General features: G+C 42.8%; 1 protein-coding gene across 1 annotated transcript in view; it reads left to right on the top strand.

Annotated features, from left to right (window-relative positions):
* Nucleotides 1–2323: 2323 nt before the first annotated feature.
* LOC141105847 (ovostatin-like) overlaps nucleotides 2324–13744 on the top strand; it is a 175465-nt gene continuing 164044 nt past the window's right edge. Inside the window, exon 1 of the mRNA XM_073595980.1 lies at nucleotides 2324–2477. Within this exon, the coding sequence (XP_073452081.1) occupies nucleotides 2359–2477 (119 nt within the window). The 5' untranslated portion in view covers nucleotides 2324–2358. The remainder of the gene's footprint in view (nucleotides 2478–13744) is intronic.

Here is a 13744-nt window from a genome sequence, read left to right on the forward strand (position 1 = left end):
GGGGGGGTGTTTCAGTATTTTTCAGTTTGTTTGCGCCCCCCCAAAAATTTTTGAGCAGGAGGTAACTTAAAGGCAGAACAAACCATCTTGGTAAGAGTCTGGATCAAAAGCCTCTGCGACTGAGAGGCTGATATCAACTGGACATCTTCTGGCCCAGATTCCTCAGAAGCAAACTCATCTGCCTGGCCTTCCACAGAATCCTTAGCATTTAGCTCTTCCCCTTCATTAAGGATGAGCTCCGGCGTGTTCGCACACTCCACGTGCAGAGCTCGCCAGAAAGTCGGCACGGCGCTGTGCTAATCACAGGCAGTGAGACATTTTCCCAATGTGCGGCTGCAGAGATCGTGAAATGTCTCACTGCCTGTGATTAGCGCAGCGCCGTGCCGACTTCCTGGCGGGCTCTGCACATGGAGTGTGCGAACACGCCGGAGCTCATCCTTACCCTTCATCAACCCATTTCTGCTCTAAATGAGGAGGATCAGGGGAGGGGGATCTGTCACGCTTCTTGCCACCCTGCAAGAAGGAGGCAGTCATGCCAGCAATCCTGTCCTCTAACCCGGCTAGAGCTGAGGAGAGATCATCCCTGGTAACAAAGGCTGAAGCAGCAGCGTTGACAGTAGGTACAATACCAGACCAGTGCAGCGGCTCAGATTGCTCTTGGTCTTTCAGGGTATACAACACTAGGGATTTGACTAGGCTCCTCAAGAGCTACTGACGACACAGATAAGCCCTTCCCTGTAGTGTTAGCCCCGCTTCTCTTTTTTGAAGAAATTGCAAGCCACAAAAAGGGAGTACCTGGGTTTAGTATTTACACCACCCCAGAAGTGAGACCATTTAATAGGGCTCCAAGCCCTAAGAGCCCATTCACACAGGGGCAACTTTGGATCCGACTTCAAGTCGCCCCAAGTCCCCCCTAGTCGCCTCAAGTCGCGCTACACGAAAAAATCAATGTAAGTGAATGGATCTGTCTTAATGCACACTACTGCAGTCGCTCCGACTTCAGAAAAGGTTCCTGTACTACTTCAATCTGACTAGAAGGCGACTTGTACCCATTGATTTCAATGGAAGTTGCCTCCAAGTCAGATCACTGTTCATACTGAGGCAACTTTACAGGAAGCAGAAAAGAAACAGAAAGTAATTTCCTCCACTAAACAGCCAGCCCCCTCCTTCTCACACACAGCTGATAAGCTCTGATTGGCCACTTGTAAAGTTCCCTGTCCTGGAGGCGACTTCAAGTTGTGTTGTAAGTTGCCCCAAGTCGTGCTGTGATTCATACTCAAGTCGTGTCCAAGTTGCCTCCCAAAGTCGTGCTGGAAGTCGTGTTGCCCCTGTGTGAATGGGCTCTTATGCAACAATCCTGCTAAGCAGCTTTAGCCTGACAACCAACACCTGGAGGACTCACGTGACCCAGGTAAATGAACTGCTGTAGTGAACTGGTTCAGAGCCTGCTCTGTGTCCCACACCAGTCCCTTGGAAGCGCCGCATGTCAGTCACATTCTGTTTAAATAAGATGACTGTGTGCCGGGGCGCTTGCGCATGCGTGCACATTCCTCCCGTGGTCACGGCAGACCTTCACAGCTGCGTATGCCTACGTGCGCCACGGCGATACCACATGTGCCAAGCGCTATGGACCTTCCACCTGCACCAAGCGCTGCTGGACATTGCAGGGAAAAAAACTCCCGTGCGATGTGAGTGACATCATCGTGGCTCTGGCCACTCGCATCACCGGAGCCGTGAACCCGGAAGACACGCCGAAGGGAAAAAATGTCAGCTCCCTCAGCGTGAATCGGGATTAGATACTGATGCCTCGTTTTAAGGTATTTCATAATGAGCTAGTATGCGCTGCATACTAGCTCATTATGCCTTTGTCTTACAGTTTTGTTTTTTTTTTCTGCGGGTATACATACAACCGCTTTAATGTAATTGTCAATAAAAGCCTTTGACACTTTTAAAATACTTGTAATTATACTTCAGTATACCATAGTAACAACTGACAAAAGAATCTAAAAACACTGAAGCAGCAGACTTTGTCAAAGTTAACATTTGTGTCATTCTGTACGACTGTACAGATTTCCTAACACATGTGAAAGGATCAGGCGTTCAGGTCTGTTTTACTTTCCTGAAGGGGTCAGAATTGAAATGCCATACAAACAAACAGATTTCAATTTCCTGGCGATGAGCCACTTTAAATATGGAGCCTTGCAAGAGGCTGCGTCCTAACTACAGGTCTTGCAGTCAGAGGATCTGTCAGGAATGTGTATTTGTGCACCACTCCCTACATCTCTTTCCTACCTCCTATTAATCACATGGGGAAAATGCAAATGAGGGCAGACCCAGCTCTGGGTGTCACCCTATATAATGAGGTGTCAGTGCAGTGCTTGTCACTCTTCTGCTGACACCATGTACTGGAGGGAGAAGAGGTGTCTGTGTGCCCTGGTGCTGCTGCTGGGCTGCCTTGCTGGGGGGAGAGCAGAGCTGTGAGTTATTGCCTGAGATCAACTACTAGTAGAGGACTGTATTGTTGTATTCATTTTAACTGTATTATATATATGCATTAATTGTATCTATAGAGCTGTAAACTGTACTAGGCACACTTTCATTTAAGGACAATAGCCCCCCCCCCCCCCGAGGCAATCATGGGTTCCAACTGCCCTTGTTATGGGGAAAAAATTCTTGCCCCCTCTCTTTTTAAAACTTAGTGTTTTGCATTATTTAACTTTTTTTTTTTTTTATTAAATTATATTATATTTATATATTATATTCTATTATAATATATTTATATATTATATTTATATTATTTTTATATATTATATTTATCTATTTATAGATTATATTATACTTGATTTGATTGTAGCCGTATTAGTGCAATTGTGACAGAGAAAATTGAGTACTGTCCATGATACTTTTTTTTTATTTGCACTAAGGCCCCTTTCACACTGGGGCGGTAGGGGGCGTCGTCGGTAAAACAGCGCTATTTGGCCGCTAGCGGTGCGGTTTTAACCCCCCCGCTGGCGGCCGAAAAAGGGTTAAAACCCCTCGTATAGCGCAGCTATAGCCGCGGTATTGCCGCGGTATAGCTACGCTGTCCCATTGATTTCAATGGGCAGGAGCGGCTTAGGAGCGGTGAATGCATCGCTCCAAAGATGCGGCTGACAGGAGATTTTTTCTTCTCCTGCCAGCGCACCGCTTCAGTGTGAAAGCCCTCGGGCTTTCACACTGAACAAACAGCGGAGGCTGTTTAGGGGCGGTTTGCAGGCGCTATTTTTAGGGCAATAACGCCTGCAAACCGCCCCAGTGTGAAAGGGGCCTAACATACAATTTTTCAGGACAAGCTTTCAGGGTATGTCCCCTTCTTCAACCTTGAAGAAGGGGACATACCCCGAAAGCTTGTCCTGAAATATTGTATGTTAGTGCAAATAAAAAAAGTATCACGGACAGTACTCAATTTTCTCTATATTCTATTATCCCCATTCACACAATTTGTGATTGTAGGTGGAATAACCGCAATTCTTCCTGTGATTCAAAATTGCATGGTAATCGCACATCTGGATGACATTCATTTTAAGTGTAAATGTGTTTTTTGTTTTGTTAATTTACAAAAACGCAAGTTTAAAAAATTGCGCGAAACGCACCACCCCAAAAAGGAGCAGGAACTTTTTTTTTTTTTGGCAACAAATGTGCACAAGGCAGCCCCTTGAAGTGAATGGGCTTCCCCTATGCATGACACACAGTCATGTGAAAACTGCTCATGCTAAATCGTAAGCGAGAATGTGGGCAATGTGAGTCCCTGTACGTGAAGTGTGAATGGGGCCTTGAACTTTGTATAATAAAAGATCTAGCGCCTATAATTTCTTTTTTTTTTTTTTTTTTTTTTGTGAAGATGGAACATCTGTAAAGTTTGTATTGCTGTCTGTGTACCCTGTTTTGGAACAAGATGAAATTGAGAAAAAAAATCCCATTGTTTGAGTTGTCACAAGAACAGGAATAGAGGGAAAATCTTCCAATGGGGACATTAGTTCTGGTGACAACCAGGGATTCCCTAACTGCAGGGATTTCCTCTCACTTCCCGTTCTGGCTATGGGACAGGAAGTGAAGGGAAATCTCCCCAATCAATGGGACACAGATGGCAAAAGAAGAAACTAACAGGGGTTATAACCCCCCCCCCCCCTTTACGCTATCCAAAGTGTGTGTGCATGTATATATGTGCCACAATTCTTCCTGTGATTCAAAAATTGCATTGTAAATCGCACATCTGGATGCCATTCGTTCTATGTGCAAATGTTTTTATTTCTTTTATTTGCAAGAACGCAACTTTAAAAAATTGCATGAAGCCCGCCACCCCGACAAGGAGCAGGAACTCCTTTTTTGCCAACAAATGTGCACAGGGCAGCTCCTTGTAAGAGTTGTATAGATAACCCGGGAGGTTTAATAATTAATACATTAACATTGATCTCGGGATAAAATCACACATTTTTAACAAATGCCACATGATTAAAGTAAAGGTACATTAAAAATGAACATCAAAAATATTATTCACACCAGGGCTTTGCATATATCCTATAGGGATAACATATGTAGATGTAACGCAAGGATAAATATATACCCCATATAAGGTTGTACATGATACTGTATCTCTTGCCATGATCATTGAGTCCTTTATATATTAGTATGTCCTATATATGCATAAGTTTAAACATGTTTTAATATTTTAACCTTATTTGGGGGGGGGGGGGGGGGCTTGGGGAGTGTGGCCTTCAATTCTAAAAGCACACATGCTGAGTAATGTGTACGTTTACCTTGTTCAGGTATTTATTTAACCTCCTACAGAGATCACAATCCTAATGCCTTAATTTGCTGTTGATATTTTTTTTCTCTCTCCAGAAGGACAAAAATATTTGTTCAGGCATCATCCAGGGTCACCATCTCTGGACTGAGATTAGGGCTCAGATGACACAATCCTATTCTGGTGCCTGTTCACAAATGTGTGACACAGATCAGCCCCTGCTTTGTTCCATAGTTATAATGTATAATGCTGCAGTCTAATTATAGGAGAGGAGATTGGGGAAATGCCTCCTCCTGTCTGCAGCAGACTGGTGACCTCCTCTTAGTCTAGGCAAAGTCACTTGACACACTAAGGCCACATCGACAATACGTGTAGCAGGAATTTGCGTTCTCTCTTTCACTTTTGTATTGCGCATTGGGCAGCCCATTCCCATTTTCTTTTACCACATGAGAAGTCCAGGGAAATCGCTCTACAGTTGGGTTGCCATTTATGTATGGCACTCAAATACACATTGTAGGTTTTGCAGATTCTGTCCGTGATTCCAAATCACTCATTTGTAAACAGATTTCCTTAAAGCTGGCTTTAGGGCTGGGGGACACCACAAAAATGCACTCCAGATCCGTTCCAGATGCATTCCAGATGCTTTTTGTTAATTCAGGCAGGCGGTTGGTGGGCAGTATAATTGTGGCTCAACTGCCTGGTTTTTCTGCCACCCCCTGGCTTCATGTGAGTCTGATGGAGGTCTGTCCTTCAAAGCTAGGTTTACACTAGCCTACTATAAAACATGGCATTTACTATGCAGGCTAGCTACCATCCCAGGCTAGTGTCAGCATTGGCTCCTTGCTCAGGCACTTCCTGTTATGGGGTGACAACTGCCTCCCAATTCTTCTCTTGGCTGCCATCCTGTCACATGCTTACCCGATGGAGACTACAAGAGGCCGAGCTGACGTAAATTGCACAGCCATGGTCCACAGTTGTCACCTTCATTAAACCGATCCAGAGCAATGCTGGAAAAAGTGAATACAAACAAGAAGTGGCTAAAAGAGGTTGCAGGAGATCAGCCACCTGCAAAAAGAAAAGGAAAACAATTACAAAAAATGGTAATTCATATACAGTAATTCATATTCAGCTAACTAAATGTCACTCAAGGTTTTCATCTACTTTACGGATAACCGTTTAAGACTAACGGTAAATGTAAGGCCAGATCCCAGCTTAATGAGGTTATAGTGCTTCATCCCATTAAAGGATAAGAACACTTGTAGTGAAGGCCTACACCCCCAGCTTCCATCCCTCCTATACTGATCTCTTTAAAAATGGCCTATCTTTGCCTGAAATGCTTCCCACCAGCAATTATAATAGTTTGTGTAATCATTTGGTTGAATACACTGCTTAAAATGTATCTACTGAAACTAACTATGACTAACTATGACAAGAAAAAAAAATCACTGATCATAAATGGCCTCCCCTAATGTGTCTAATAATATGTGTTTTTATATGTTTATTTCTGATCTTCAGCTCCATCTAGTGGCCATTTTTTTTTTTTTTCCTTGATTTGTGGTATTTCAGGAAAATGCTGCATTATAGCCACTAGATGGCGTTGACATAATAGACACAATAGGGTAATTATTCCTCACGACTATGGAACCTTGCTCATTTTGATATCAAATTTCATAGTCCCTCTTTTGCCTAAAATGCAGTTTTTTAGTTGTATTTTAGTCATCTGAATTGTGTTAGTCATGTTTTAGTCGACTAAAATCATCAGTACATTTTAGCGGACTGAAATCGAATGGGTTTAGTTCATTTTTAATTTATTAAGCATTTTCTCTAGAATTGCTAAACTCATATACTCCTGAAGTAAAAATCTAATAACATGTTACTCTTTAGGGATGGGCCGAACACCCCCGGTTCGGTTCGCACCAGAACATGCAAACCCTATAAGTCTATGGGACACGCATGTGAAAAAGCAAAAGTGCTCATTTTAAAGGCTTATAAGCAAGTTATTGCCATAAAGTGTTTGGGGACCAGGGTCCTGCCCCAGGGGACATGTATCAATGCAAAAAGTTTTTAAAACTGCTGTTTTTTCAGGAGCAGTTATTTTAAGAATGCTTAAAGTGAAACTGAAAAAATGAAATATTCCTTTAAACATCGTGCCTGGGGGATGTCTTTACTCTGCCTGTAAAGTGGCGCATCTGTGCAATGTAAAGAACATGCTGCGTTAATGACATTTGTAAAGGGGAAAAAATTTTATTTAAACTTGCTCACGGCTGTAATGTATTGCCAGCTCCCAGCAATATAGATGAAAAATCAGGGGGAAAAAAATGGCACAGGGTCCCCCCCTTAGTCCATACCAGGCCCCCCCTTTTTTTTTTTTCTTCTGTCATAGGGTTCCCCTTAAAGCGGGATTCCGGCCAGGATAATTTTTTAAAAGTCAGCAGCTACAAACACTGTAGCTGCTGACTTTAAATAAGTAGACTTACCTGTCCAGGGTGCCCGCGATGTCGTCCGCCCAAGGCTGACCCGTCCCTCGGCTCTCGGGTCCCGGCACCGCCATCCTAACTAAGGGAAACAGGCAGTGGAGCCTTGTGGCTTTACTACCAGTTTCCTACTGCGCGCGCGGCGCTCTGTGAATGGGCCCTGTGGTTTTCTGGGAACACACACAGTTCCCAGAAGGAAACGGGGCCGCTCACTGAGGAGCAGGACACGCTGCGGAATAGGAAGAGGCAGATTAGGAAGACTGCCTAGCAACAAGAGTTTCAGGTGAGTAAAAAATTTTTTTTTTTTTTAAAGATTTTTGGTGCAATTTTTTTTTTTTTTTTTTTTTTTTAGGGTGGCCCTCCACTTTAATACAAGCAGTCCCCAGGTTCTGTAGATTTGTTAAGTTGAATTTGTATGTAAGTTAGAACAGGTACCATTTTTTTTTTTTTTTTTTTTGTAAATCTAGTCAAATTATTTTTGTTTCCGATAACATTAGGAAGGGTTAACTACCCATGCAGTGATGTGGGATTGCTAACAGGTCAGCTGGACAGTAAGTGGCAGTATGTGTTGAGCAGCAAGATGGTCACCCGGCGGTTTCCAGGACCAGCATTTTGACGCGCTTCCTCCATTCTTAAATATGAGTTGTATCTAAGTCGGATGTTTGCAACTCAGGGACTGCGTGTGCACTGTATTTTATACACTGCACTATACACCCTGCACTGTAAATATATACACTGACTGCAGTATATACTCTGCAATGTATTATATATAGGGCTGCAACTAACTATTATTTTCATAATCGATTAGTTGGCCGATTATTGTTTGGATTAAGCGGTTAATAACCTTAAAAGTGTGGTGTATAATTTAGTAATATGTAAAGTTTTAAAAAAAAAGCAATATATTCTTAAATATCTCTATGCAGTGGTAAATACAAGTAACCAACTATATGGTTAGGGAGCAAAATCTCTAATCCACTCTGAGAATAACAGACAGGAGAGATATACTGTATATACTATTAAAGCGTGAATCTGGTAAATATCAGACTCAAATCACATTTTTTTAATTTAAAAAAACAATGTCTTCCTTCAAAAAGTCATTTTAAGAACGTTCATTTGATTTTTTTTTTTTTTTTTTTTTTTTATCGTCAGTGGGGTCAAATCGACGTTTGTTTTCAACCACAGTGACTGGAAAATTTTGAAATGGGAAACTTCTTGGTCAAAGGAATTTTCAGACAGTGTGTGTGGTTTTTGTTCAGAAATGACATTAATTTTAAAAACAAGTGACAATTTCAAACATTCTTTCATTCAGCGAATGTACAAAGATTTTTTGTCTGAATTTTCTCATCTAAAAATTGATCAGTGTGGCCAGCATAAGGCTCCGTACACACCTATGCAGTTTGCTTTTGATCTGTTTCTGCAGTACAGTTTTGATTTTTGCACACGTGATTTTGCTGCGATTTGAGTTTTTTTTTTTTTTTTTTTGCCAATTTGTTGTTGGGCAGATTAAAAAAACTATTACTAACTAACAAATTGCTGCAAAAACATTTTACATGCTTTTCTGCAGCTCCTCCATTTAAGTCTATTGAACCAAAAAAGCACAGTTTTGCTTTAAAAAAGTCCCTGACCCTTTCCAAATACGCAGCGGCTGAAAAAAGCATAGATGTGAACATTTCCCCTAGGAAACCATGTAAATGAACTGTAGTGCGTTTCTGCAAAATGCACCAAAAAACAGATGTGAACCAGGCCTAAGATGTTTAGTAACATAATGAGGTTAAAAAAACTAAAATGAGCCCTTTATATTACAAAAAAGCAGATAGTCACTACTGCAAGGGGTTCAAGGGGTTCATTTTTTACCGTAAAACTGACTAACATTTTACAGTAGCGATTATTTGGTCTTTTGTACTATAAAGGGATTTTCGTTTTTTCAACCCCATTATGTTACTGGCCGATTAATCGATTAATTTCATAATCGATTAGTTGTTTCATTTCTGCACTCAGGTGGCGCTTCCCCCTTTTCTTCTCCCTCCTTGTTCAAACAAACTGTCTGTTAGCTGTAATGCCATTGCACATATTAAAGTGATTGTAAAAGGCAGAAGGTTTTTTTTTTTTTTTTTTCTTAATGCAGTAAGATAAAAAAAAAAACCTGTGTGTAGCAGACAGGGCACCCTACATAGGCGTGCACACAGGGTGTACCGGGTGTGCCCAGGCACACCCTAATCCCCCCATGCGCATTAGTGTTATCGTTCTGTGTAGCAACAGGAACATGGGAGAGATCTCTCTCTTACTGGCTCTGTTTATCCTTTTCTCTTTCACTGTGCCAGCAGGGAGATCAATGTGTCGGGGTCATATATATGTAGATACATACACATGCATGTGTGTTTGAGCTTAAGGGTGCACACCCTAATTCATTAGGCTGCGCACACCTATGGCACCCTTCCTCCCTCTACAGCAGCCCAACAACGCAGCTAGCAAGGAGTCCACTGCTTTCACAGCTGGCACTTTAATCCATCTCCAAGCACTTGTTCAAGACAAGCAATTCAGGGAGAAGGGGGGGGGGGGGGGGGGGGGCGCTTGTTGGCTTAAATATTCCAGGCAAGTGTTTAGAGGTGGAGAAATGTGTGGTCTATCAAAGTAGCTGTCTCCTTGCTAGCTGCGTTGTGGGATGACCATTCACAATAGCTCAATAACGAATTTTGTCTGTCCAAAACAATTTTTAGGCCCCTTTTCCACACAAGTGATCCGGTTAGGTCTGCCTGTCAATTTTTCAAGTGGAAGTGATTGGAAGGTCAATGAATTCCTATGGACTGGTTATAGAACTATGGTTATAGTTGATTTACTAAGGCTCCACTCACACTGTCTGACCTAATGCTTCCTGCACTACTTTAGTCTGACTTTCATGTGACTTGAGTGCCATAGACCAGTGGTAGCCAATCATTTGGACCTCGAGTTCACAATTTTTTTTAATCCCCGGACAACTAACATGAATTTTACATGCCTTATACACACAATACTGTGGCTCTCTGCCACCCTCACCTCAGACTCTGCATCACACTGCTGCCTTACACAGACTCCTCCATCGGATCTCGCCTCCTTATCCAGCCATGTGCTCAAGCTCTGTGCTCCCACCCACAGTCTCTGATCAGTGCCATTGGAAGTTCCTACCACCTTCACTTCCCGCTATCTGCACTACTCCCAATGCCTCCCTCTGAGTACTACAGAGGAGGCATCGAGTATCATTTTTTTATTGACTTAATAGCCAAACAAAAACCTAGTCGTGTCTCGGCACTAACTATAAAATATTTACAGATCCTAACTACCAGGCCTACAGCTTGTCAGCTTCCACATAAATGGATTTTCCCAACCGTTTGCTCTCCTAGAGGTTCCCAGGCCAAGAGCACTGGCTGCCTGTCTCAGGTGAGTTTAAATTGGCCTGGGGGAGAGGACCATGACCCAAACTCTACCATGGATCAGAGATCCCTGAACATGTATGAGAGGAGCCTGGGAGATGTATAAAACCCCAACAGGATTTTTCCCAGCTCTCTGGGTTGCGCTGCTAAAATACATTTTATATATATATATATATTACATGAAAAGTTATGCAGAAAAAAATAATTCTATATATAATTTTTTTTTTCCTCATAACTTTTCATTTATTGGTTTTTCATGTAACATTTTCCTGCACCCACCAGACCGCGTGACTCAGGTAAATTGCACATGTAATGCAACAATGAGGGACCCAACTCTTGTCCTAGTCCCCTATTTTGCATCCGAAATATAGGTGGTATGCTTTTTTTTTTTTTTTTTTTCTCCCCCCCCCCCCCCTCCCGTCATACTGCACTTTTGAGCTGCAAATGTAGCAGAAGTTAACAGCCTTGTTTACAGTTTTGAGGCATCTTGGCTTCTGAGGGAAAATATCACACAACTGTTCCTTGGAAATGTTAGGCAATGACACTTTTGCAAGCCACCAGATGTAACTGATGCGTAGATCTGACAAATTTATCTTGAAATAAAGAACAATAAGTTGGGTAATAATCTAGGGTCCTTTCACATGGGCATTACGTATGTCCTTCTTTTTTTTTTTTTTTTTTTTTTTTCTCCATCCATTGGCGGATAAAAGACATGCATGTATCTCTATGGGTTAGCGGATGATCATTCACTGAGCTCCGTTTTTTTAAGATGGAAGAAAACCCTAAAAAGGCGTGGGGTCATCCCTTACCTGAGCATGCAGGTCAGAAGAGGGAGGGGAGGAATGCCCCCCTCCCCCAAACCTTACCAGTCCGCATGCCCTAAACATGGTGGGTGCTCTGCTCCCCCACCCCAAAACACCTTGCCCCCATGTTGATGGGGACAAGGGCCTCTTCCCAACAACCCTGGCCGGTGGTGGTGGGGGGCTTCTTGGAATCTGGAAGCCCCCTTTAACAAGGGGGGGGGCCATATCTCGGGGGCCCCCCCCATGTGAATGGGTATCGTGTACCCCTACCCATTCACCAAAAAATACCATAAGTTTAAAAAAAAAAGAGCCGTTTTTTGACAAGTCCTTTTATTAATGGCTCTGAGCCGTCCTCTCCTTCAGCCGTCATCTCCCGATACCGTCTTCTTCCTCGCCGCCGGTTACCCGCTAAAAAAGACCCACTATTCTGTGGCTGTCTTCCTCCATTGTGTTGTCGCCTGCTGTCTGGCATCTGTTTAGCCATGGGGCGTGGCCATCAGATGTCACCCTGCCCCAAAGCACCCCCCTTGCATGTTGAGGGCATGCGCACTGGTATGGTTCAGGGGGGAGCAATCGCAAGTCCCCTTTTCCTGACCTACTGGGCTGCATGCTCCGATAAGGGTCTGGTATGGACCAGGTCTCTGAAGGAGCAGAGAGCTCCGAGCACGTAGCCTGAACTGACAAGTCTCTCCAATCCTCCACTGATGTCACATCTGCCAAAACATCCCACGCCGGTCAGCGTGGACACCCTGTCCTCCATAGCGCATCCATTCCTCCTCCATCCATCTACAGTAGACTTTATCCCGGCAGTGCCTGCAGGACAGAGGATGGCGGCATGAGACCCTACTCACACGATAAGCAGTTTTATGATTATCTTGTATATGGTTTTTTTTTTTCTAGACATGTGTATACGTTATCGTCCAAATGCATTTTCGTGTTCGTTTTAACAAAACAAAAACGACCACGCAGAATCCGAAATAATAAAAATGCTTTTTCATATCCATTATATCTTTGTATCGCAGCGACAACCGTTCGATATAGATAGAAGATTCGACATGACGGTGACAATAGCGATCTGTGTCTATCGAACCTGCGGTCGAATGTGTCTAACCCAACATTATTCGACATTGAGAGAAAAGATTCATCATTATAGTCAATAGTAAAAGCTGTTAGTAGTCGCTGCTGGAATGGGTGAGGGAAGGATGATGATGATGATGATGATGATTAATGGCTGATTGTAACCAAAGAGGAGGAGCAGTAAAATAGCTAGAACTAAGTACACAAATATAGCCAACTTACTTTCACTTATGATTAATACCATTCGACGAAGCAGCTAAAAACATACGATTGCTGCGAGCGGACATTTACGGTCAAAGCCTATATATAGCCTATAGAAGAATTCTAATGTTTGACTAGTAGTAGTTATTACTAGTCAAACAACATTAGAATTCTACTATAGCTTGTGGGTGGAGCATTCGACTGGAAATGTACGATCGTGGCGTCGTACAGTTTAGCCGATTCGACTAATCTTCTTAGAACATCTGACACACTATAAGCCTTCAATTGACAGATTCGACCTTAATTCAGATTTTCATACAAATGCAATTTTTTTTTTTTTTTTTAAATTAACTAATTTCGGGACTAAATTTATTTTTCAGACAAAATTCTGAAACAAAATATTTCAGTGTGCACATGTCTACTTCCTTCTGGGACAAAAGCCATGCAGACCAATTTGGTGCAGTGTGCAGCGTATGGTCTGAGCACTGACAGGCTGACCCCCCCCCCCCCCCCCTTTAAACTCTGCAGCAATGCTGGCAGCACTCATATTTCTATTTCCCAAAGACAACCTCTGGATATGACACTGAGCACGTGCACTCAACTTCTTTGGTCGACCGTGGCGAGGCCTGTTCTGAGTGGAACCTGTCCTGTTAAACCGCAGTATGGTCTTGGCCACTGTGCTGCAGCTCAGTTTCCGGGTCTGGGCAATCTTATAGCCTAGGCCTGTGATGGCAAACCTTGGCACCCCAGATGTTTTGGAACTACATTTCCCATGATCCTCATGCACTCTGCAGTGTAATTGAGCATCTTGGGAAATGTAGTTCCAAAACATCTGGGGTGCCAAGTTTAATCACTGACCTAGGCCATCTTTATGTAGAGCAACAATTCTTTTTTTCAGATCCTCCCTCCAGAGTTCTTTGCCATGAGGTGCCATGTTGAACTTCCAGTGACCAGTATGAGAGAGTGATGCAAAGATATAATAAAATAATTACAAATGTG

Source organism: Aquarana catesbeiana, linkage group LG08, assembly GCF_042186555.1.
Source record: "Aquarana catesbeiana isolate 2022-GZ linkage group LG08, ASM4218655v1, whole genome shotgun sequence".
NCBI classification, from domain to species: domain Eukaryota; kingdom Metazoa; phylum Chordata; class Amphibia; order Anura; family Ranidae; genus Aquarana; species Aquarana catesbeiana.